The sequence below is a fragment of the Quercus lobata genome, chromosome 9 (assembly GCF_001633185.2).
Source record: "Quercus lobata isolate SW786 chromosome 9, ValleyOak3.0 Primary Assembly, whole genome shotgun sequence".
Taxonomy (NCBI): Eukaryota; Viridiplantae; Streptophyta; class Magnoliopsida; order Fagales; family Fagaceae; genus Quercus; species Quercus lobata.
Genome location: NC_044912.1, coordinates 32,377,486 through 32,403,788, shown reverse-complemented (window position 1 = coordinate 32,403,788; position 26,303 = coordinate 32,377,486). Strand labels below are relative to the sequence as shown.

The 26,303-nt window shown below is 38.3% G+C and overlaps 1 protein-coding gene across 3 annotated transcripts in view; it reads left to right on the top strand.

Moving 5' to 3' along the window:
- The first annotated feature begins 578 nt into the window (after positions 1 to 578).
- LOC115959432 (histone-lysine N-methyltransferase ASHH2) overlaps positions 579 to 26,303 on the top strand; it is a 36,267-nt gene continuing 10,542 nt past the window's right edge. For 2 of the 3 annotated variants that reach the window (XM_031077816.1, XM_031077817.1), the window contains exons 1-12: positions 580 to 817; positions 966 to 4,233; positions 4,596 to 4,803; positions 7,364 to 7,530; positions 7,682 to 7,761; positions 9,818 to 9,949; positions 10,052 to 10,168; positions 10,882 to 10,974; positions 13,637 to 13,714; positions 14,234 to 14,290; positions 15,956 to 16,775; positions 16,866 to 16,921. In XM_031077816.1, the coding sequence (XP_030933676.1) occupies positions 1,221 to 4,233; positions 4,596 to 4,803; positions 7,364 to 7,530; positions 7,682 to 7,761; positions 9,818 to 9,949; positions 10,052 to 10,168; positions 10,882 to 10,974; positions 13,637 to 13,714; positions 14,234 to 14,290; positions 15,956 to 16,775; positions 16,866 to 16,921 (4,821 nt within the window). In that variant the 5' untranslated portion in view covers positions 580 to 817; positions 966 to 1,220. Of the gene's footprint in view, positions 818 to 965; positions 4,234 to 4,595; positions 4,804 to 7,363; positions 7,531 to 7,681; positions 7,762 to 9,817; positions 9,950 to 10,051; positions 10,169 to 10,881; positions 10,975 to 13,636; positions 13,715 to 14,233; positions 14,291 to 15,955; positions 16,776 to 16,865; positions 16,922 to 26,303 lie in introns of all 3 variants that reach the window. The other variant, XM_031077818.1, reaches the window with a different exon arrangement.

Genomic DNA, 26,303 nt, shown 5'->3' with positions numbered 1-26,303 from the left:
AAGGATAGAACATAGGAATTTTATTTTATTTCTGACTTTTTTTTTTGAAAATATTTTTATTTTTGACTAGTTCCATATCTACAAACTCGAATCACAAAAGAGATTGCGTGCGCCGACTATTTGACTTGTGGACGTTGCCTATATATGTAATTTCATAAGTCAACAATTCTAGCATAGCATAAATCTAACACCTCCTTTTAGTCCATGTTTATACAGACATACACAAATGTTTTTTCAACCTTTTTGTACAAATATACCGTAGAATCCTCAAATTAACGTTAGCATACTACTACATATGTTCATGTCCTTTTCCCAAACCCATCAACCAATTTTGACCCCCAACAACCCCTCTCCACCCAAAAAAAAAAAAAAGTGAAAAAAAAGTGCATTAACAAAGCCCCAAAACAATGATAAGATAGTTCATAATCATCTCTACATATTTAAGTGACGAGAATACCCTTGTTAGGACACGTGTCCTACAAGTAGATTGCAAAAGTGGTACAAGGCTAAAACGGTCCTCTTCAAAATCGGCATCAGAAAACTTTGATAGTTTGATATATATACATATATAAAATCTAACACACACCGTGCTATAGCCCCCTCTTCTCTCTCACAAACAACCGTTTTGTATGGTTGACGACACCACTCACTCTCTCTCTCTCTCACACCAATTTTTCGTTTCTCTCTCTAAAAAAAAAAAAAAAAAAATAAAACACCCAAAAAAAAAAAACGATTATAGCAAAAGAAAATTGTTACAATTATTAACCACAAAGAATTTTCACATTTTTTTTGGTTTTTCAATCTCTTCCACGCACAGGTATTTTTTTTTTTTTTTTGCTTTTTTTCTGTCTCTGATTCTGTAATTGTTTTTGTTTTTTATGTTTATATTTGTGTGCGTTTTTGTTTATCTGCATTATGGTGAATTTTTCTGATATTAGGGTTTGTTTGGTTTTTGTGGTTTCTAGGGTTTTTTTCTGTGCGGCTAGAAATTCTAACGGCTTAAGGTACTGGTGTTCGTGGTTGAGTTTGAATTTGGAGAGGGTTTGTGGGTGATAAGTGATAACGAGGTTAGGGTTTTGATTCGGGGCTTGCATTGTGTTGGGTCTCGGTTATAATTTAGTTTTAGTGAGATACTATTATTTGATTGAATTTTTTTAGTGGCGTAATGAGTTTGCGTTAGGTTTTGTTTTTTTTTGGGATAGATTTGGTTGAATTTTGAGATGGGTTCGTATGAAGATGTGAACTTGGATGTAATTGAGGAACCTTTATCAGTTATTGAGCAGAATTTGAGCTTCTCAGTTTCGGTGCAATCGGGATTTGAGGAGCAGGCGTGTTTGGAGGCAGCTTGCAGAGTGTTTGAGTCTAATGTGGAGCTTGCAAGTGCTCCGGATGGGTTTCTGGGTTCGTCTGAGGTTGATGACACTTTTCGTGTGAGCTCTGTTGAGGCTACAGAGGAGGGTATGAAGGTGTTGTATGTTAATAAAGATGATTTAGTGGGTGAGGGAGAGAATGTGGGTGATTTGATGCTGGAGAAAGTGCCGGGAAATGAATGTGGGATCAGTGGGGACTGTTTGGATGAGATTCTGTGTCTGGGTGATGTTTGTAGTTTGGAAAATGGCGGATTGTGCTTGGAGAAAGAAGGGTCTCAAGGTGAGGGTGATTATGAAAAGCCATTGGAATCTTCACCTCTGACTGATATACGGAGGAACTGTGTTCAAATGGATGAGATGGATGATAAGTGTGTCAGCAGTTCATCTGCAGAAAGGGTCACTGAGGTTAAAACTGATCAGAGTGGTGTTTTAGATGGGGCGGAGACTGATATTCATAGCCTAATATCTTCTTCACAGGGTTGTGAAATTCCTTCGGATTTAGTACCGAAGTCTGGTTTGCCTAATAATCATACCCAGCAGAATGAGCAGGAGGACACTAAGAGTGTAGGTGGTCTTTCTTCGGAGGTTATGTATGGGAAAAGAGCTTCTTCAGCAGAGACAGAAACTATTTTTTGCAACCCGATTTTACCATCAGGTGACTTGGTGAGTAACGGTGATTGGCACAGTGATCAGAAGGATGAAAAGAAAGTCAGTGATCTCTCTGCAGAAACGGTTACAGAGATTCTTGAAACAAATAATGATGTTGATACGTGCACCCAAGCATCAACTTCATGGGGTTGCCAAAATGACTTGGAGAATTTGCATAAGGCTGAATCACCGAGTATCTGTGCAAAACAGAATGAGCAGAGTGGTGTTTTAGATGGGGTGGAGACTGATATTCATAACCTAATATCTTCTTCACGGGGTTGTGAAATGCCTTCGGATTTAGTAGCGAAGACTGGTTTGCCTGATAATCATACCCAGCAGAACGAGCAGGAGGACACTAAGAGCGTAGGTGGTCTTTCTTTGGAGGTTATGGATGGGAAAAGAGATTCTTCAGCAGAGACAGAAACTGCCTTTTGCAAACCCGTTTTACCTTCAGGTGACTTGGTGAGTAATGGTGGCTGGCACAGTGATCAGAAGGTTGAAAAGACTGTCTGTGATCTCTCTGAAGAAACATTTACAGAGATTCTTGAAACCAAAAACGATGTTGATACGTGCACCCAAGCATCAACTTCATGGGGTTGCCAAAGTGACTCAGAGAATTTGCATAAGGCTGAATCTCTGAGTATCTGTGCAAAACAGAATGAGCAGAAGGATGGTGAGGGTGTTGATGGTCCGTGTGTAGAAAGGGTTTCAAATTTTGTGCAAGATAAAGGTGATATTATTACTGTTGTAAGTGTTGAATTTGACACCCATACATTACCTTTAGAAGAAAATTCCTGCAAGTCTGAGGAAGGTGATACCTGTAATTTTGAGAAATCAGTTTCTCCTCAATCGTGTCAACCCTTTGGTATTGTCAATCATAGTACTTCTAAGGATACCCCAGATCAGGATGCTATTGGTTCTATTAATTCTAGTAGTGTGGTGGAAAGTTCTGGACATACTGATAATGAAGGAAAAGGTAATGTCAGAGTTGGTTGTATTTCTGAAACCAAATGTCCTGAAGTTGCGTCCTCTTCTTCTCGAAGGAATAACCAGAGAAGTAAATCAAGACAGAAAACTTGTAGAAAAAGGGCTGCGAAGAAATGCAAGAATGCAGCCAATGTACCACACCCACATGAAAGTATTGGAATTGTTTTGAAGGTTGGAAGAAGGAAAAGAAGCTGTCTGTCAAAACCAGCTCGTTCTTCTATGTGGGGATTGTTGGGGCATATTACGCAATTTCTTGAACAGGGCAACATGCTTGATGGGGTCAATCAATTTCATAATCAAGGATTGGGAAAAGCAAGGCGTGGCCAAGGAAGCAGAAAGCAGAAAAAGATTCGGGGAAGTGGAAACTCAGGAGGGTCAAGGGGAAATCGTTGTGCTTCAACTGGTCTTATTCGTTTGAAGGTTAAAGTGGGGAAAGTAGCTGGTGAAAGTTGTCTGAGCACTATGGTTCCAGAGGTTGTTAATACGTTAGCATCTGCTGATGCTACTACCAGTGATGATCAGACTGAGATGCATTCTGGATCTGGTTTAGAACTATCAAAGTTAGCTAATGGTGTAGAAGCTAAATCAAGGGAAGATGAGACAGGATTGCACCTCCAGTGTTTCAGCAAGCTCCCAGAGAAGGCAAAAACATTGCCAGATGGTTTTATTATGGATGGACAACTTGCAACTTCGGGCTCTGAGAATACCAACATATTAGATAAGACAGCTGGAGATGCAGACAATTATCTTGAGGTTCCCTCACATGTAGTGGTTGAAGCATTGGGAGGGGAAATTGATAGTAAGTGTACAAATCCTGGAACTTCACCTGATTCGGAAGTGATCAATTTAATTCCAGATGTCCAAGTCGCTGCAAGACATCAAGCAGATTTGCATGATGCTGTTTTGACTACCTCCAAAGATGTTGCTGCTCGAAGACGTCGAACCAGCAGTAAGAGGGGAAAGAAGGATAGGCTTCCTCGTTCACATAATTCTGTTCTGGAAGATGGATCACAGGGTCCAGTTAGTATGAATGAAGCTAAACCATCAAAGAAACATGGGTGCAGACAAGATATAAGTAATGGGTCCAAAGCCTCTAAATCAGCAAGCAAAAGAGGGAATGTACAAAGACAGAGGGAGAAGCAACGGAAGTCTGTTAATAATTGCAAAGTCAAGGATAAGGATGCTTGTAATCAGATTGTGTGCAAAGTGGAAACTCAGCCAGAAAGTGGTAATAGTTTGCCTAAGGCGCGTGCACACACCACACGCACACGCGCGCACACACACACACACACACACACACACACACACGAGATCTAGCTCAAATGGCACTTTCTTCTTCCATAATAATGGGATGGAGAGTGAGTTCATGGGTTCAAGACCCATTATGTGCTTTATAACTTACCAATAAAAAATATAGACTCTCTCTCGATCTGTCTATATTTTTCATATCTATTTCTGTAATTCTCTTGTCGCTATGTTTGTGTCTGTGTTCTCGGTTAGAGACTTCTTTAACTTTTCTCTTCTGGCTACTTGTTTTTAGCTTAGGGAATTCATAGTCTGCTTCTAATTTAACATGACTTGATGCTGTAGGAAGTCAGAAAGTTGATGGCATTGGAGAAGCCAACACTGGTGATGATACTGCAGTCACTAACAAATCTGACTTGGAAATGGTGCGAGGTGGTCTAGAGGAGCAGCTTTTGCCCCCAAGAAAGGCCTGGGTGCTGTGTGATGATTGTCATAAATGGCGTCGTATACCAGCTGTGCTTGCAGATTTTATTGAAAAAACAAATTGCACATGGTACTTCATCTTTTATATCTCACTATATCATTTTAAAGGTTATAGTACTATAGAAACCTTAAGATACTCAGTATTTATGTTTTTGGCTTTAAATTAAGGCCAAAATGCAATACGACACCTTGATGTTTAGGTTAGTTGCAAACACACATCAATTTTGTTTTTAGACCCCCGAGGTTTAATGTTGACCAAATTGATCCTCTGTCCCATTTCTGTCAATTTTAACTGACAGAAGACCACTTTATAAGAAAAAAAAATCATTTTTTAATAAAATTTAATAAAAGCTTCACATGAATTGTCATTAAGATGATAAGCACACGACAATTGGTAGCATTGTTTGGATGGACAAGGTGAAATATTGACAATTTGCAATCTTAGGAGAAGGGGAATAATTGTTTTGAATCGATATTGCATGTGTATGATTTGTGGTGAATCGGTAGATCATTTTCTTCTACATTGTGAACTGGCTACTGATTTGTGGCCCTCAGGGTTAAATTAGGGGTTAAGCCAACGTTTTTAATTTTATTAGCTGTAAATTCTGAGTATCGTGTAATGGAAGACGATCCTTGGAACTTCTAGCCTGTACGAATTCCTCCTCAATAGGCATCTTTTCCAATTTCCAAGAAATATGTCCATTATGTTTGATGTGGATCATATGGAGGGAATCAAATAGACATATGTTTGAGGGTATGGAGAGTGTGGGGGAGCAGCTTATGATCGCCTTTTTAGGCATTTTGTTTGATTGGTCTTGTGCCTGGGGTTTCATGACTAGATTCTATTCCGTTGTTCTTAGTCTTTGTCCTTTGTATTCTTTGGCTACTTCCTGCTACTTCCTGCCCTCTCTGCATGAAGCAGTCTTCTTTTAATAAAATTATTCTTTTTTTCTTTTTAAAAAAGGCTCCACACTATCTACAAGAAACTCAATTGCATCCTCAAGGTGTAAGAAGCCTCTACTCATTAATAACATGGCTGCAAGATTGGTGTTTTAGTCACTGACTCCACTGGCTCCATGGCTGTATTTGTAATATAATCTTTGTTGTTTTAGTCACTGACTTTGGCCTTTATGCCACTAGTCTCTGTTCCCAAAACAATGCAATATGGAATGTCACTTTGTTCCTTACCTTCATATAGTCCACAACAGACGTAAAGGAACAAGATTCCAGACACTTGAAGAAGTAGACCCTCCAATTCGCCACCCATATAATAAATTAATTTATAAATTATAATTTTTTATACTCCTTGGCAAGAAGGAGCAAGAGGATTCCCAGTGTAGTCAAAGGGGAGCCAGGCGCTCACCTAGGTGCTTGGGCGAGGCGCCTTTAGAGCCTAGGCAAGCAAGGCGACCGCCTTAAGCCATGAAAAAGGTGCTAAGGCGAGAGCCTCAAGTTATATTATTTATTTTTTTAAATAATTTTTTTTAATAGAAGTTTGTTGTGAAACCTATTTTAGATTATTAATTTCATAAGGCATGTTATAAAACCTATTGTTAGTTAAATTAATTTACAAATTTGTTTTGTAAAACTTATCGTTATATAGAAGCTTGTAGTAAAAAGTATTGTTAGAATTAACTAATAGAGCCTAAACCATGCTAATCCTATTTTGAAATAATTTTATAGACCTAATTTCTTCATGCTTCACATTGAAAAACACTTCATTATAATATTATAATACACCAGGTACATATGATTTAAGTTCTATATGTATAATAAATATATTAAGAATTTGGTGCCTCGCTTTACTCGGGCTAGCGCCTTTTTGTTGCCTCACGCCTCGGGCGATACAAGGCCTTGGCATCTTAAGGTCGCCTTTCGCCTTTGACTACTTGAGGATTCCTAAATATTTATGTGAGTGTTTGAGAATATAATTACTGGGTGCTAGAATTCACAGTTCTTAATCAGGATTACTAGAAATTGTGTCAATGTCAGAAGAATGAAGAACCAATGAGAAACTGCGACTGACTTGGTTTTCACTTTCCATGCAATTAAAAAAATACCATAAAAGAATAATAAAAGAACAATTTATTTCAACCTGAGAATACCATACTTAATGTAAAAAAAATAATTAAAGAACATAAAGGAAAAAAAAGAAAAAATTAACAATACCTATAATTTAATATTTTCTATGTACTTTACATCCAAACAATGAAATTTGTGAATGATTGGAATGTGAATCCCATAATTTGTAAATTTATATTAAATTAACAATTTCTTCACCCAAACACATGTAGAGAGTTTCCCTCTTTGCTGTGTTGGAGTTCACCCTTTTGCAGAAGTTCCATATCTCATTGCTGTTTTGGTACTTTTGATTATGTTGTCTGAAGATATTGTCATTCCACTGTAGTTTGGTACATGGAACCGTATGTGGTTTCAATACATTGTGTGTTTTTAATTTCTATTTTTGGTACTTGGTATAATATATAGTCCATTATTTCAACTTGTTTTATGTTTTCACTTTCTATTATGAAGGTATACATAGCTAATATGTATGCTGTCATATTTTTTTTACCCGAAACTTTCATTTAATGTCTTGCATTTGATTTTGCTTGTGTTTTTCATTTTCAAAGGACCTGTAAGGACAACTTGGATAAAGCCTTTGCTGCTTGCTCAATACCCCAAGAGAAGTCAAATGCAGAGATTAATGTGGAGTTGGATATATCTGATGCCTCTGGTGAAGAAGATGCTTGTGGTGCCCGTTTAAATTTTAAGGGATTGGATTGTAGGCGTTCAATAGGTATGTGATCTTAGCTACAGATAGCAGACCTGTAAGGTCATTTGCAAGCTTGAAGCCAGCCTGAGCTTGGGGCCTTAAGTCATCCTTTTCTTGTAAGGTCATTTGAATTCTGACACTTTTTGTTTGTTTGTTTGTTTTGAATGCGCTGCAGGTTACCAAGATTCAACTTTTAAATGTATTTCTACTAATGAGTTTCTGCATCGTAAGCGTAGAAGTCAGACTATCGATGAGGTATGTAATTGACAGATAATTTCAAATATTTTGCTATTCTTTATTTGGCTACCTTGTGTATTCTTTTCGCTAGACTTTGAAGCTTTTTTAACTTGTCTTTTCTGTGCCTGTACATAGCCTGTGTATTGGGATTGCACATTTTATTAATGAATTTATTTACTTATCTTTTTTTTAAAAAATTTATCTGCTCTTGTACTAATAATGAAAAGGATTTGTGCTGCATGTTGAGTAACATAATCTATACTATCAACAAAGCAAACCCCTCTACTATTTTTCAATCTGGTTTTGTGCTGAAGACTCCCATGTTGCACCCATTTTAACTAGAGAAATGAAAAAACACATTAAAAAAAATCATATTTGTAATTTACCTATTGGATAAATTAGAATGAAATTAACGTAACTTCTATTTTAATTGATTCTACCCAATTTGCTTTTCCTCCTCATTCTCTCTCAAAATTCCCCCCCTTCACTTTGTTTAAACACACTTCGAAACCATATGTTCTCTCTGTTCTCTCTTAGGGCGCCTTTGATACATGCATTGAGGGGCACATGCATGGAAATGCACTGTGTATTATGTTGAGAAGCAAAAATACACGTGAAGGTGAATGGTGGCCATGTTGGATCTGTATCTGATAGGTCCTGGATTGGGCCTGAACATTTTAAACTCTGCTTGGCCATGTTTAAAGTTCAAATTATAAAGAAGCATCATAGTTTTTGTATACATGCTAGTGAGAGTTGTAGCTCATTTACATGTGTACAATAACTATGATGCTGACTAGCATGCCAAAACAAATTTTGCTTGTTTTTAATATAGAATAGCCAACAAACTCTAGTTCAACTGGCAACTCTTCCACTTACAAGTGTTAGATGGAGGGTGAGGTTGTGGGCTCAAGACCCACTGGGTGTGAGTATATAACTTACCAATAATAAATAAAAAAGAAAGAGGAGGGTGCACAGGAATTGGATGGATTAATTTTAAACCCATTCAATGGAAAGTGGTACTATACAGATCTTGAATTTTTTTTTTTTTGGGTAAGTGACGCATCTAGAGTGGGTGGGTTTTGAACCCATAATCTCACTCTTGGCACAATATTGTAGTAGGAGGAAATTCCATTTGAGCCATAGCTCAGTGGCAGACAGATCTTAATTACTGTACTGTAATTCATAATTGCTATTTTCACATGATCAATTAAATTTGTATGCAATATAAATGATATATCTTTTTGTCAGGTAACACATATTGTATTCAATGTGATTATTATCAATCCCTCTCTCGCTCTGTGAAATAATTAATTTCCAATATTGGTTGGGTTTCATCTTCAATTACTGATGTGGCATTCAGTATCTGTTTTTTCTTCTTTTGTGTTGAATATTAGATTCTAGTTTCTCTGTTTCATATATATGTGTGTGTGTGTGTATGTGTGAAGATTCCTTACTTTCATGATTTTTTTCTCTCATTGATGTTGATATTTAGCTTATTTTATGTTTCTTGAACATTGATGGGGTACTCTATCTTCCAGCAGAGTCTAGCACTTCTGCTTCTGGTTGTAGTGGTGTCTTACCCCATGTTTTCTCGAGTACCATGGTATCTCATCCATTTTCCAGTTTTGATGCATTCTTTTGTTTTTGGTATCTACTATTGATGTTTCAATATGTCATTTGCGTAAAATAAATGACATTACTAGTTCTAATATTGGAGGTCAAGTCTTCTAGTCTCTAACTTTGACAGTACTGTAGTTATTCCCGAATGAAGGATTTGTAATTACAGTGTGTGATTCCATAGGAGTGTATTATTTTCAGTGTTTATTAGTTGAGTTTTTTGGCTGTCCTGACTACATCATTAATCTTTTTTTCCTGTTTCTTTTTACTTTTTCTCTTTTTGTTTAGCACTTGGATGTTTGCCCTTGATATGATTAATAAACTAGCATTCGATTTTCCATTAGCTTTTGCTTTTTTATCAGTTGTATTTGTTATGTGCAAAAGGCTGTTGCAAGCTGAGGCTTTGTAGATCAGTTCATCCTTTCTAACATTGTGTATTTTACAAATTTCTCATCAGATAATGGTTTGCAGTTGCAAGCCACCTTCAAAAAGCCAGTTGGGTTGTGGAGAAGGATGCCTGAACCGGATGCTTAGCATTGAATGTGTCCAAGGCGCCTGCCCATGTGGGGACTTATGTTCTAATCAACAGGTATTTCAGCTTTTCATTGCTGCTATGTGTTTACCTGTTTCTTTTAGTGAATTTAATTATTTGTTTTAAGGGCATTGTTTTATTCCAAATCTTCGCTTTCAGTTTCAGAAACAGAAGTATGCCAACCTGGAGTGGTTTCGATGTGGGAAGAAAGGTTATGGGCTAAAGTTGCTTGAGGATATATCCGAAGGGAAGTTTCTTATTGAATATGTTGGAGAGGTAACATAAGAACTCTTCTCTCTTTCTCTTTCTTCTTTTTCTTCTTCTTGTCTTTTATTGTTATGAAGAGTCCATAGGTTTCTCTGCCTAGTGGTAAGTTCAGATGCTGTTGGTTAAATGAGGAAATACGAAGCCTTGTTTCTTTCTGCTAATTTTTAAATTTAAAATCATGGCTGTGCTATATTTCTTCCAAAATTAACAAAAACCATTTCATATGTTGGCAGTGCAGCAAGGTTAGATTGCTTTCCATGTGAATTCCCTCTCTCTCTCTCTCTCTCTCTCTCTCACACACACACACATAGACCCACCCATGACACACACTCGCACGCACAAAGGAGACCAAGGATTTCATGGCAAGCCTCTTTACTTTTAACTGCATGGTTTCCCTGCACATACCAAACTGATAGCCAACTTGCAAAGAAGAATTCATGTAACCAAGCCTGATTTAATTGGACAAGGCTTAGCTGAATTGGCTGGCAACATAAGTTTCATTATCTTTTCCATCAATGAAGGGTGACACATAGCTGAACTTTCTTATCTCGCTAATTTAGTAAATCTCTCAGTGGTATATAAGAATAAAATCTTAACAGGAACTTTCCCTTGACCCAGTTATATCTACTTAAGTGCTTTGATGTGTGTTTGTGTGTGTGGAGGTGTAGTGTATCTGTAACGTGACTTTCTCTGACAATAATTTTAATATATGGATCCTCCAGGTGCTTAATATGCAAGCTTATGAGGCAAGACAAAAAGAGTACGCTTTGAAGGGCCATAGACATTTCTATTTCATGACATTGAATGGCAGTGAGGTAAGGTTTGGATATTTCCTTTTAATTCGCTTTTCCCCCAAACTTCAGTGACTTCTTATTTAATAAAAAATTTATAGTAGCATCTTGTGGTTTTAAATGCTTTATTGTTTGGAAAAGCTTCTCTGGTTTTAGTCCTCAATGAGGGTAGTTTCATGAACTTAAGTTCTATAGACATATATTTTGGAAACTTCTGGATTTATGTGTATCTGTTGTTCTATGTGGTGTCCAATTGTTTTTCTGCTCCCCATTCCTGCCCCCCAAAATTAGACATTCAATTTCTCAGGGTAGCAATCTTGTTTGTCTTTTTCCAGTTTACTTTTCATCAATGAAAAGTTATAGCGACTTACAAAAACAAGAGATTATTTTCTTATGAGCAAAGCATGTACTTGTGACGTAGGAAAAGCATTGAGGATGGTATAAATGAATAGGCATGTTAACGTAAACAAGTATTTAGAAATGCATTCTGTGTTATGATTTTTAGGCCATTGATTGTTGGACAATAGTTTCGGATTTCTCAGCTTGATCTTATAAGTTGTCTTGGTATTTTCTTCTTAGGATCTCAGGTTGTTACAATGTTTATTACGGGGGTTGTTCTTGTGGGAAACTGATGCAGGACCGTTAAGAAATTCAGCACTATATTAGGTTTCTCGACGAATTCTTGAATAAGGATTGATGTTTAACAGTTTAAGTTAGAAAAGAATGAATGTTGACCGCTGTTTGGGGCTGAAACAGGGGATAAACAGGAAATAACATAAATAAAATGCTAGGCAATCACACCTAGGGCTTCCTAAGCATCGCACCTAGGGTTCTTTGGCATCACATCTCGGAGAAGTTTGCATCACACAAACAAAGCTTAAATAAGTTGCTGAATTTTGTTAATCAATCACAATATTCTACCATAACATGACCACAAAAGAGTCTTTATATAGAGGCTATAGTTATCCTTTTCCTAGTAGTACTTGGGACTCTAAATAACCTATTCTTAGAATGAATAGGAATGCTGATAATAATTAAATAAAAGACTTAATAATACATAAACATAAAAAAGACTCATGGGCCTTTGGTACGGCCAAAGACAGCCCATTCCAGATTTCTTGAAATTACCAAATTGCCCTTGTTCTAATAGAACTTAAATAAAACTGATTCAGCAGCTTCTCAACCTAAAAGACTTGATACTAATAACTAAAATGACCTATCGAAGGTGCTAAGAAGGTCCGACATTAGAACTAGACCACAATTGTTGAATCTTTGAGCTCTTCCTTATCTTCATCAGAAACTTTGTTGGTGTCTAAGATGGTAGATGATGGTGGTTGTTAATTGGATTTGTTAGATGCTTCTTGGCCATTCTTTATCAGTGACAGGTTGGGTGTTGGGATTGATGAGGTCAGTTGGAATAGGGATGTTCATTGGTCTGTGCTGTTGGTTTTTGTGGAGGTTTTCTTTCAGCACTAACCTGATGTCCATTTGGTACAACTTATTTTTTAGCTTTTTGAAAAGGAAATAGTTTACATCCAATCTGGTTTGGGAGAAAATTCCTCCAACCCACTATCTGGTAATTGATAAAATCATCTATGTATACTTTTGGTTACATGACTTATTTAATAAGTCATGTGATTTGTTTAAATAATATACGTGGATGATTTTATGAGTTGCCACATAATGCATTGGAGGAGATTCCTCCAAACCGGTTTGGATGAAAACTTTGTCCGTTTGAAAAAGCACTTTGAAAAAAGTGAAGTTTAAACTTATCAAAAAAAAAAAAAAAGGTGAAGTTTAAAAAAATTGTAATTTGTAAAGTATGGTTTTTCACTGAATTACCAAATTGGTAAGTCTCCGTAACTTTTACCTACCTAGTCAGTTTCCCAACATTGGGAACTGATCTGCCCCAATGGAGGGGGGAGAGAGGGGGGGGGGGGGATGCCAAGTTGCACTGAGCTTGGTTTTTCAGATTGGTGTGGTTGGCTTTGTCGGTGTGCAGGGGGGAGATAAAATCAACCGCAGGGAGGTGTCAAAAAGAAAAACACGTCTTAACCGAAAAATAACCACTGCAAAGTGCTCTCTGCCTAATCACAGCAGATTGACCGAAGAAAGACCAAAAAAGGATATTCAAGTGGGGTGGTGATAATGTTTTTTAGAAAATGAGTCATCTTTCAAAAAGAATTTTCTATAAAACTATCTCATTTTTTTATGTTTGGTAGCAACCTTAAATGAATTGAAAAACAATCTCCTAACTTTCCTTATTTAGTTTGTTGTGAGATAGAGTTATTTAATGGAAAGCAATCTCTAAAAATAAAGCCATACTTTTTTTTTTTGTTTACCAAATAAAGTTTTCCTTTTAATCATTTTTTCTAATGCTACCAAATACTGGAAAACACCGGAAAACTATCTTTAAAAGTTTTCCATTGAAACAAATAGAGCGTAAAATTGCACAAAAACAAACCAAATAAATGACAAATTAAGCCAATTTAGGGCATAGAGCTAAATGGGAACTTGTTTAAAAGCATTCTCCTTGGATCTTTGTATGATTGGCTTCATGTTATAGGCTGTATTGTCAAATTTAATTTTTCTTTCTTTGGTCCTCATTCCTCTTCAAATATAATTTTTAGTTCTATTGTCTCACTCTATCTTGATTATCAGACATTCACATCTTCCATTGTTTCAGGTAATAGATGCATGTGCAAAAGGAAATTTGGGCCGTTTCATTAACCATAGTTGTGATCCTAATTGCCGTACGGAAAAGGTGAATTTATTGTATTCCGATGTAGTCTTAAAGAAAATTTCTGCTATTAATACCTGTCAGATGTTACTGCATTAAATTTTCATATACATTAAATTAAGAGATCTGGATTTAGTAATTGATGAGATTTGCATATGTGAAGTGTAATATTCTTTTTGTTTACTCCATTAGCATGTTTGTATATGTAAGAGTAGAGACTTTCCAATTGATTTAGTGCTTATTTTGTTTCCTTTTATATGTTTTTTTTTAATCAGTGTTTCCTTTTATATGTAAGAATATTGATCTGTAGCTGTATGCTGCTTATCTGTAAAAGTGATCATTTGTAATACTGTTTTGCTTTGAATATATTTCTTATTCTTCCAAAAAAAAAAGAGGCTTTCCCATTGTTTTGGAACTTACCTCTTAACCTCATTTCATATGTGCAGTTGCTTGAGCTATAATCCCCATAGAACTCACTATTCATGATTATTATCTTTTCTTGCTTCTCTTATGAATTACTTATATCTTATATTTTTTGAACAGTGGATTGTCAATGGGGAAATTTGTATTGGACTATTTGCATTAAGGAATATTAAGAAGGTACACTTGCTCCTTGCATTAATTATCTTCAGGCTTGTTTTTTGGTTGGAGTCCACATCAACATAATTTATTTATATGGTGCAGATTCTTTATTTCCATAGCTCAATTCATAAACATTTTACTCTTGATCCTCAGGAATTCTTTTTTTAAATTATTATTTTGATAATATATGCGTTGTGGGTGAGTTGGGGGGGGGGGTAGGTTGGTGGGTATATAGTATGCACTCCCACGTGTGGTGTGATTTTGTTTGTGTGCTTGCGTGTGCACACATCATAGGGGGCATGTGAGTGTGCATAAGTATCTTAGTGGAAGAAGACCAATGCATTGTGCTTCTATTATTGGTTAAAACAAGGGGCAAAGACTAATCAATAGGCATGATGAATGATTTCAGGATTATATATGAAGAAATTTCATTATTTATCAAAAAAAAAAGAAAAGAAATTTCATAGCACAGCATGTTATTTTCCCTAATGCAGTATATCAAGGTCTCTTTATCATCATTTTTCAGAGGCTATCAATTGTCAAGATTTTCCCTAAAGCCATAGTCCACACAGAGAATGAAACCTTTTGAGGGCCATGACTGTCCAAATGCTCCTCCGAGGGAAGTGAATACCTTTAGAACCTATTATAGAATGATCAAATCTTAAGCATGCCTTCTGAATATGGCATCCATATAACTTGGTCTTTACCCTTGGATATAGGCAATTTAGCATAGAGTAGCTAAACAAAAGGAGCTACGGATTCCAGTTCCCAATCATGGAGGGACCTGGTGAGGTAAGGTTTTTGGTGTTGGACCTCACCCTCATGGGTCTTGGCTAAATGCAAGACCTTTGAGGCCTCCTTGTCCTTTGCCTAGGCCGTTAGGTGAACAGATTGGGGAACAAATTTTGAAGAGAACGGTCACCATATCAACTGTTTTTCCAAAATCTTACTTGAGAGCCATCTTGTACCTCGAACTGTAAGAACTTGGAAAAAGGCTCCCAACCCCCACTGATGCTCTTTTACAAACTAACCCTAGGTGGACCCCAAGGTTGCTCTTTGATCCACCCTCCACAGCGTTCCCCATATTTAGTATAGATAGTAGCTAAAGTAGAAGGATGCTAGACTCCCACATCAAAACTAAACCACAATTACTACGAACATAATAAACTACCAAGTACACTTATTCTTGGACTGAAATAGCTTCTTGCATGGTCTAGATGTGATTTTCTTAGGCTTAGGCTCTCATCTATGATGGGGCATCATGAGTAGGTCTAAGAAAAACGAGCAGCAGTTATCTTGAAGCAGTAGCAATGAATTATCCAACAAAGAAAGGAATTTGTCATCCTATCAAATAAGATAATCAAATTGAGTGTTTAACGGAATCGGTGTTGGTAAAACTTAAAAAGTGCACTTAAGCGACAAGGCTCTTCCGCTTTGGTCAATAAACAGAAGAAAGCAACATAATAGGATTTCTTTCTAGAGAATAATTGACAATACCATGTAGAACAAACAGATAGAGTTGAGGGCGTTTATGGGTTTGTAATCTGGAGATCTTAATGCATAAGTGCATAATATCACCTCTGGAGACATTGTTGCTTCCTAATCATTTTTTCTCTTTGTTGTTTGCATTCATTACTATTATCCTATATTGACCTTCAATTTTTTTTTCTTCTTTTTGGTCAGGGTGAAGAGTTGACATTTGATTACAACTATGTCAGGGTGTTTGGGGCTGCTGCCAAGAAATGTTATTGTGGTGCATCTCAATGTCGGGGTTATATAGGTGGCGATTTGCTTAATACTGAAGTAATTGTTCAAGGTGATTCAGATGAAGAATTTCCTGAACCTGTTATGGTTCCTGAAGGTGGTAAAGGTAGAAATGGTTTGGTCTATATGATGCCTAGGGCAATTCCCTCTGATAGTGCTGAAATTAAAGCTGCGAAGGGTATATTAAAAGATAGAAATGGATTAGATGAAGCCACAGCTGTTGTTGAGCAATTGAAGAGTACCATAGAGAAAGAGGAGCCTATGAACCAATCTGCTAATTCCCAATTACTCAGCTCACTGGAATTGGAGGACTCCAAGGGAAATTCACCATCTTTTGTTCAACCAGTAGAACTGTCCCATCAAACAGAAGATGTAACATGCAAACATTTGCCTGCTGTTCTGCAAGAGACTTCCATAGAAGAGGAGACTGTGAACAAAACCTCATTCAATGGTGATAGATTAGAGATAATTTCTCCAACTATGCTTGGCAAATCGTTAGGTCATGGTGTTGATGCTACTAGGAAGTCCAAATTTGAGACTGTTGAAGACAAGAGGGTTTCTGTAAAATCACATTCTCTGATGAAAGGTTCTCGTACATCTAGTTCTGTCAAAAAGGAAAAAGTGAGAAGTAGTCCCCTGAATACTAACCAAGTTCAGGTGACGCCAAACAAATCTCAGGTGCTGTCTATTAAATCAAAAAAATTACTGGAAGGTTCTTCAAATGGCCGTTCTGAAGCAGGTTCGGAGTGTTCATTTTTGCTTGTCTTGACAACTAGAGTAGTTCATAAGGGATGCTGTATTAATGATTTATGCACTTCTATTCTTGCAGTTGAAGAGAAACTTAATGAGTTACTAGATACTGATGGGGGGATTAGCAAGCGAAAGGTAATGTTACCAACTAAATTAGCAGAAGAATTCTATGTGGTTTCTGGTATTTGCATATCTAAACTGTTTCATTTTTTAGATTACTTTTCTTTTTGATAAGTAAATAATTCATTAGATCACAGAGGCGCAACCCAGGTACTTTTTTTTTTGATAAGTAGAGGCGCAACCCAGGTAGACAGGAAGTATACAAGTGATGCACTAACAACTACTAATGAAAATTACAAAGATCAAGCATCTTAGCTGACTTATAAATGGAAGCGGTGCTGAAGCTAATATTCACTTATATAAGGATCTAGGGAATGAGGACTAAAGTTCTAAAGCTGATCTTTCATTCCTTCAAAACTCTGACCACATAAGCTAATGAGGAATCACATTCCAAATGCCTATACTATGATATCAACCAAAGCCTTGCCAGGTAGCTGGGAAGTCAGTCACACCACGAGGCATAATCCATTGAATTCCAAATAGGCTGAAAACCAAGTACCACACTTCTCTAGCAAAATCACAATGAATGGCAAGTGACCAGTAGTTTCTCTGCTCTTATTACAGAAACAACACCAATCAATCACACTAACTTGTCACATCTTGAGATTATCCATGGTGAGAATTCTTTCCATAGCTACTATCTGAAGAAAAAAATACCTCTAGATGGATCCTTGGGTTTCCAAATACTCTTCCAAGGGAAAGATGAGCCTCTTTGGAGTTTAGAAACTTTATAAAGATTTGACTTCAACCACTCTACATTTTGATCAATTCCAACACAATTTATCCTTTCCATTTTCTCATAATATACTATATATGTGAAGGAAGCTACATGCTCCAATTCCCAATCTTGTGCCACTTTGGCAAAGTGAACATCAATATGAATATTACCATCCCCAACATTGTAGCTAATAAACCAAGAGAAAGTACCCCATTCTCTCCCATTGATTTCCGTACGTAAACACTGTACCCTATCCTCTCTTCAAAGAACAAGCTTGGGCTTTGTGTTCTTTGATGAAGGAATTTGGTTCTTGAGGGTTTAGGTGCTGTAATTTGATGTTTCAGGGCTTAGGAATTTGGTTAGGGCTTGGGATGATGGTGGGTTAAGGGTTTGATATAAGATCTTGTTGAGAGAGTAGCTAAGATTTCTAGGGAATGAGATTATGGTTTGGTTTGCATGGAAATGACGGATGGATTGAATAGCTTGCGACTTCTTCGAGAGAGTCTCCTTCTCCATGATGAGATTGCTTATTGGGAGTTTCTACCTCCTTGAGAAAGAAAAGAATAGAGAGAAACTTGCACTAGGCAACAACTTTATTATTTTTCAACATGGTACAAAGAAGTATTATATGTATCTATTTATACAATTCATGCTGTAATCCTATTGGCCACACATGGCTCAAAATCATTGGCTAAAGAATTCAGTTTGTGATCGTAAGGATTTACACATGTTTAATGTGATACATGTGCTAAAGCCCTAATGAACTCAAGCTATTCTATCTAGAATAACTAATTTTTAACTAACTCTAGCTAAGCAAGTGCACTTTTGAAATAACATCCATCTGAGCTTTGGATTGTCATCTTAGGGTTGAACTGCGCATGGGAGTGAAATGAAGTAGCCATGTGAAAACGGAGATTATTGGAGCAAGGATTGCCATTCTAGGGCCTTAGCGTCGTCCAGCACTCTGGGCTTTGACCTAAGCGGGACTTAGGTCCAGAAATGGTCCTAACACTCTCCTTATGAATTTCTTCAAAAACACCATACAGCCTGTTGGCAGGACTTGAAGCCCATCCCCTCATGCTACTATGCTTCTTATCCACCACCCTTTGCCAAAGATCATTTTACTCAATGGCAAAATGCTAAAGTCATTCCCTTAAATTTCTTGATCAAATACAATCAAATTTCTAATGCCCAAGCCTTCACATTGGAATGAGTCATAGATTGCAAATGGGTCCCAGATTTTATTCCATTTGATAAAACTATGAATATATATATATATATATATATATTTTTTTTTTTTTAATTTATAAAAAAAAAGGGAATGGAATGAATAGAGAGCATAAAACAAGGGAATGGGAAATGGATTGTGGTGTATTTTATCTAGTGTTTTGGGAGTGTATACGAGAAGCAATGGAAGGAAATGGAATATATAGTTTTACCATTATATCCTTTACCTTTTGTTTGTTTTTCCTAAGTAGGGATTAAATTGGTACTTCACCTCCATTTTAAAGAAATGAGTGTTCTTCCCACTTTTGGGAGGAATGCTTAGGAGGGAATGGAATGCACATTCTCTCTAGCTCTTCAATTCCTTCCAATTAAACTCCTAAACAAGGGTGTTTTTTTTTTTTTTGGGGATTAGTGAAACTCCTACAAGGGTATTGATGGAATATTCTTTAAGAAGATGTGAAATCACAAACGATTAATGTGTCATCATCAAAAAGAAGATGTGAAATAGTCAATGAGTTCATCTAAATTGTAGGAGAAACCCACCCCTTCAACTGCCTTTTCTATCACTATAACAATATACGTAGGGATAAAGGGTCTCTTTGTTGTAACCCTTGCAAGCTATTTTTTTTTTTTTAATAAGTAAGAATGTTATATATACGAATGGCTACTCTATGCATAAAAAACATAGAGCAAACCTAGAAAGTACAAGGAGGAAACAATGAAAAAGCAAAAAAGAAAACCAAACCACAAATTAATTACAAAGAGAGAGAGAGATAATGAAAGAAGGGAGAGAATCACTAGTCGTGAGTCTCCAAGCCTGAGACCAATCAAAAAGAGTCCCACTGAAAGAAGCCAGCATCTGATCACTGGAGCTAGTCAAATCCTCAAAAGTCCGCTGATTCCTTTCCTTCCAAATACACCAAAAGATGCACAACGGAACTAAATTCCATATCTGAGACGAGTGTTTTCCCAACCAATTCCACCAGCCAAAAAGCAAGTCTGGGATCGAACTAGGTACAACCCAAGACAAGCCAAAAGTTATAAAGACAAAGCTCCATAACCGATAAGCCATCTCACAATGAAGAAGTAAATGATCTACCGACTCTCCACAATGTCTACACATAATGCACCAGTCCACAAAATGCACCAATCTCCTCAATCTTAGGTTATCACCCGTTAGGATCTTATTCCAAGCTACACACCAAACAAAAAAGGAGACTCGCCTAGGGGCCTTAACTTTCCAAATAGCTTTCCACGGAAAAACAATTGAAGGAGAATTCCTTAATTTGTTATAATATGACCGAATATCAAAATCCCCATTAACCTTCAACTTCCACCTCATCCGGTCTCCCACATCCATAGGAGGAGTATTAGCTCCCAACATACAAAGAAAATGTAGCCCTTCCTCCATCTCCCAATCATTAAATTCTCGAGTAAAACGAACATCCCAAGTTCGTCTATCCTCCTCCCCTTGCCTTGACAAGGAGGCTTCAACAGATATCTCCTTATCAATAGCAATACCATACAACCTTGGGAAGGCCAAGTGAAAAGGTTGACCCCCACACCACCCATCCTGCCAAAACCTCACTCTATTCCCCAACCCAACAACAAATTGACAATTCTTACTAAAATCCTCCCAACCCATGCGAATGCCTCTCCACAAACCACACCCATGAACTCCCCTACCCAATTTTGAGGTCCACCCCCCCCACTCTTCCCCATATTTTGAAGCCACCACCCTCCTCCATAGCCGATCCTCTTCCTTCCCAAACCGCCACAACCATTTCCCCAATAAGGCCTTATTGAAAGTAGTAAGTTTCCTTATCCCCAAGCCACCATTAGCTATAGGCGCACAAACTTTGTCCCATCCTACCAGATGAGTTCTGCTACCACCCCAAAGAAAATCCCTTTGTAGTTTTTCAATTCTATTAGCCACATGAGTAGGAATTGTGAAAAGCGATAGAAAATAGGTAGGAAGACTAGATAATGTACTCTTGAGTAACATCAACCGACCCCCCTTAGACAAATACAGCTTCTTCCACCCAGCTAATCTCCGCTCAAATTTTTCCAGAATAGGATTCCAAATTGAAGGGGAATTATGTGAAGCCCCTAAAGGCATGCCAAGATAAGTCATAGGTAACTTACCGACTTTACAACCCAAAATTTCAGCAAGGGCATGCACATCATCAACCACCCCTATTGGAACCATTTCACTCTTATGCACATTAACCTTCAAACCTATTACCGCCTGCAAACTAAGTAACAACAATCGAATATGAAGGATTTGCTCCACATCCGCATCACAAAATAGGATAGTATCGTCTGCAAACAGTAGATGTGTAACACATTCCCCACCACCCCTCCTACCTTCAACTTTAAAGCCACGAATCAAACCGGCTTCCTCCACTCTTCTCAACATCCTACTAAACACCTCCATCATAATCAAAAACAGCATAGGAGATAGCGGATCCCCTTGTCTTAAACCTCTTGAACTACCAAAGAAATCAGCTGGAGACCCGTTAATCAAAACAGAGAACTGAACTGTGGATATACAAGTACGGATCCATTTACACCACTTCACTCCAAAGCCCATTCTATGCAACAAATTCAACAAAGTCTCCCAATTCACATGATCGTAGGCTTTCTCAATATCAAGTTTACAAATGACTCCAGGAACCCTACTCTTCCCTCGACTATCCACACACTCATTCGCAATAAGAACCGAGTCAAGAATTTGTCTCCCACCCACAAAGCTATTCTGAGACTCAGAGATCAATTGATCTAATACCACTCTCAATCGATTTGCCAAAACCTTAGACAAGATTTTATACACACTCCCCACTAAGCTAATAGGTCGGAAATCTCTAATATTAGAGGCATCATTCTTTTTAGGAATTAATGCAATGAAGGTAGCATTAAGTGATTTTTCAAACTTACAATGTTGAAAAAACTCTTCAAAGACCGCTAAAACGTCTTTCTCCACTACTCTCCAACAGAGATGATAAAAAGCCATAGTAAAACCATCCGGACCTGGAGCTTTGTCCCCTTCCAAATCACGTACAACTTGAAGTATCTCCTCCCTCTCAAACTTCCTTTCAAGCCAAACCCTCTCCACATCCCCAATATGATCAAATTCCAAACCCTCCACAAAAGGCCTCCAACTCTCAGTCTCCTTGTACAAAGTTTTATAAAATTGTACTACCTGATTAGACACCTCGGAATCCTCCTCAAAAACCACCCCATCCACCTCCAAACTCCTTAGATGATTAAACCTTCTATGAGAATTAGCCATTTTGTGAAAAAACTTGGTGTTATTATCCCCTTCCTTGATACATAACATCCTAGATTTTTGTCTCCAGGAAATTTCTTCCAAAGAAAGAAGATGTTCCACCTGGGACCTCAAAGCTACCCTATGGCCTTTCTCCCCATCAGTGAGACCAAAATCCTCCTCCTTGGCGTCTAATTTTTTTAGTTCCTCCAATAATTGTTTCTTCTGACGCTCTACATTACCAAACTCTCGGCGATTCCATTGCACAATATCCTCTTTCAGAGCCTTCAATTTTTTTGCAAGCACAAAACTAGGTGTACCCACAAAAGAATGCCGATTCCACCAGAACTGAACTCTATCCACAAATCCCTCCGTCTTCAACCACATATTTTCAAATCTGAACGGACTTTTCCCCCTTGCCATTCCCCCTGCCTCCAAAAGAATTGGACTATGATCTGAGATAGGACGTGGTAAAATCCTTTGAAGAACATCAGGGAAGTGGTCCTCCCAATCTGGAGTGACCAATGCTCTATCAATCCTAGACATCGCTGGTCGATCGGTGCCACTGGACCATGTGTATCTACCTCCGTCTAAAGGCAAATCTACCAAGTTAAGATCCTCAATAAATTCAGAAAATTTTTCCATAGCCAATGTCAAACGTGCCTCACCCCTACGCTCACTAGGAAAACGAACAATATTAAAATCGCCAAAGCAACACCATGGTAACCTCCAATACTGCTGAATACCCACCAACTCATCCCACATGTGGCCCCTCTCAACATTCTCAGTTGGGCCATAAACCCCTGAGCATGCCCATATAAAACCGTCCCCCACCCCTTGCCACTTAACCGAAACTGAGTAAATGCCGACCATAACCTCTATCTTCTCCAAAACCCTTTTATCCCACATAAGCAAAATACCACCAGCAGTCCGATCAGCCTCCAAAACAGCCCAATCCACATGTGGACAACCCCACAAACTACAAACCAACTGTCTATTCATGCTAGCAATCTTCGTCTCTTGTAAACAAACAACATCGCACTTCCACTCCCGCAACAAATTCTTCACTACAAGTCGTTTTTGAGGATCATTTAAACCTCTAACATTCCACGAAATCATTTTTATCTTCATAGACACTAAACTATCCCTAACTAATGACACCAACACAAAACCACCCTTTATCTCCTCTCATAATTCACCGAACATATCAAGTTTTGCAACTCTCTACGTCCCTTGTTTTTGGACTTAGCCAGTTTTTTACTACCCATTTCTCTCCTGTGTAACACATTGGCTGCTTCCATCTCAGTTTCTAGCCTCTGTAAGAGAGCAATGCACAACTTCTCATGTCGATTCGTTGACAACCCAACCAATTTACTGAACCCAGGAATTCTGTGCTTCACCCAACTAGAAATATCTAACTTATTCTCAATACTCAATACCTCAGTGGCCTCCTTCAATTCTTCCAAATTTGTTAACACACCTGGATCAATGATTTGCAGAGGTAAACAATCTGACACTTCATTTTCACCAAAACCCACAGAAAATTCAGCTGCATCCCTTGCAAACACAATCTCTCCAGGAAAGCTTGAAAGCTCCTTACTAGAGAAAGTATTAACCTCCTGACCTGATACTCCGAAACCCATCGACCCAGCTCGCATAAACTCCAGAAACTGATTGGGAAAAGGAGTTCCGATCCATCTCGGCACAAAATCGAGAATTACTAACCTCTTAACTTCAGAAATCAACCCATCCGACAACTCAATATGACCCAACAAACTGTTCCGACCAGAACTGAGCCTGAAACCCAACTTCAGAAGAATCCCGGTGCACCCCAGCTCTTCCACCGGCGAAACCCATCGCTGAGGAACAGTCAAAACTCCTTCTGCCAGCTTTTGTACCGGATCCTCTGAGGGCAGCACCTTCGCCGGCTCCAGCGAGAGGCACGTCGGAGCTAAGGGTGGTGAACCCAGCTCACTAGTGGCCTTGACCACTTCCGCTACCGGTATCGGCAAGGTGGGGTGCTGGGTGATCCAGCTCGGGCTCACCTGGACGCAAGACCCACTCCCGCCGTGTACTTCCGGTACCGATATGGGTGAGCTAGAGCTCAAGTCAGCCACCGGAGCCATCGCCGTCCTCCGTGTCGGTAGAATATCAATCGCCGAGCTCGCAGGTAGCACACTAACACTCATACCATCTAATGTGGAGCTCGGGCCTGATGTGTTTGCCTGAGCCTTACCTCCTTCCACAAATGGGCCTGTAGAACTTGGGCTGGGTTTATTATTGGACTGCTTGGAGCAAGCCCCTGCCTCAGAAGAAGAAGGGCCAGGCAACAGTGGGCCTAAACAGCTCTTAACAGCCTGGGCTTCAGAAAACCCATTGTCCATACCCTGAATGCCAACCTGGGCAGAATGATCCTCCCGTGCCACCCACTTTACAGCTTGCTTATCACTCCTAAAACGTTGCCAAGACACCCGCCTCTTGCCAAATTCATTTACTTCCACAGTCAAACCTTTCCTTAACCAACTAGACCTCCTAACTTGATGCTCCCTACCAAAATCAACCTCTTTCAAATTCAAATTATTCAATCTGAATTTATTTTGTTCCGGGATTTTCTCCTTAACCTTAGCATCTACATTAATACCACGGTGACTCCCCTCCACCCACCCCCGGCAATCGGAGTAGCCTTATTAGTCGGAACTTCAAAAGCCACCACCTGAATCCCATCTTCATCTCTTGAAGGCGGCACAGTGTTCTCCACTACTTGAAACTCCTCTGTCTCTTTAATGGAGGGCTGGAAAGCATGCTTCCTTCCCTGCATAGATGCTTTTACCGTTTCAACAAAAGACCGAGAAGGATGAACCTCTGAACCCAACTTAGACACAGCTTTTGGAACACCCAACGCATAATGAGAAGGTTCAAGCATTCTCCTTAATTCAATTCCAAAGGCCCTCCAACCTCGTTGTGCCTTGCCTGCAGGAATAATGATCGATCTTCTCATCCCGCCAACTTTTAACTCTGTTACTAACAAATATTGCCCAAACGAGTTAGAGCCCCGTTGCACTGTGTATGCAGTGTCTCCTTCCCTGAGCGTGAAGAAGTGTTTGGGGTTAATCCCAATCACTGTGTGTTCCAAGCTTTGCATTAACCATCGTGCTGCACTCTTACCCATAAAAACTGATTGCATGAAATACTTTCCCCGTTCATAAATCCTAAGGGAAAAAAAGTTCCCCCCTTCCTCAACCACCAATTGAAACAGCTTCGATTCAATAAAAAAGCTGCGAAATCCACCCATAACAATCCAAGACAGACGTAAAAAAATAACCGGGAACAATGTTTCTGACTAATTTGAGGTAGCCGGGCCTCTCACAGATCGAACCAAGAAACCGAAAAAATAGAATGACTTCCTATGATAGACATCCAATCCGATAGTGTTTTCGTGTTAGAATAATAGTTAAAAGATTAAATTCATCATTGCCCAACTGTGCGCGCCGGAAATGAGACTATTGAGCTTCCAATGGAACAATGGAAAACGGAACTGTGGTTATACAGAAATAGGCCCACCTTCTCCATTTCTCAATAAAACCACACCTACTTAACACATAAATAGGGAAATCCCATTAACACCGCTTTCTCCACATCTAACTTATCTGGCACCCTCAGAAAAATTAACTAGAATTAGCCTTACTTTAACAAAGGCATTTTGAGACTAATTAAATGTTTTGAAGTACTATCCTCAACCTATTGGCTAATACTTGCATCAAAATCTTATAGATCTCACCGACTAGGCTATAGGTTTGAAATCCTTTACCTCCAACGCCCTAGGTCTTTTTGGGATGAGTGTGTTGAAAGTAGTATTCAAACTTTTTGGGATGAGTGCATTAAAAGTAGTATTCAAGCTTTTTACAAATTTATGTTGCTCATTTTTTTTTTTTTTTGATAGGTAAGAAAAATTTGTATTAAAAAGAAGCTACTCCATCAAAGAGATGAAGTAAATGAAGGAAATATTTACAAGCAACAAAGGAAAACAAAACAACTTATGTACAAGAAAAAAGTGAATCAAAAAACAGCAGGATGGATTTCGAATAAGTAAAACCCCACGCACGAGACCAATCAAACAAATTGGCCGCAAACAACACTAAGAGCTTATCCCCAGAAAGCATTGAATCTTCAAATATGCGATTATT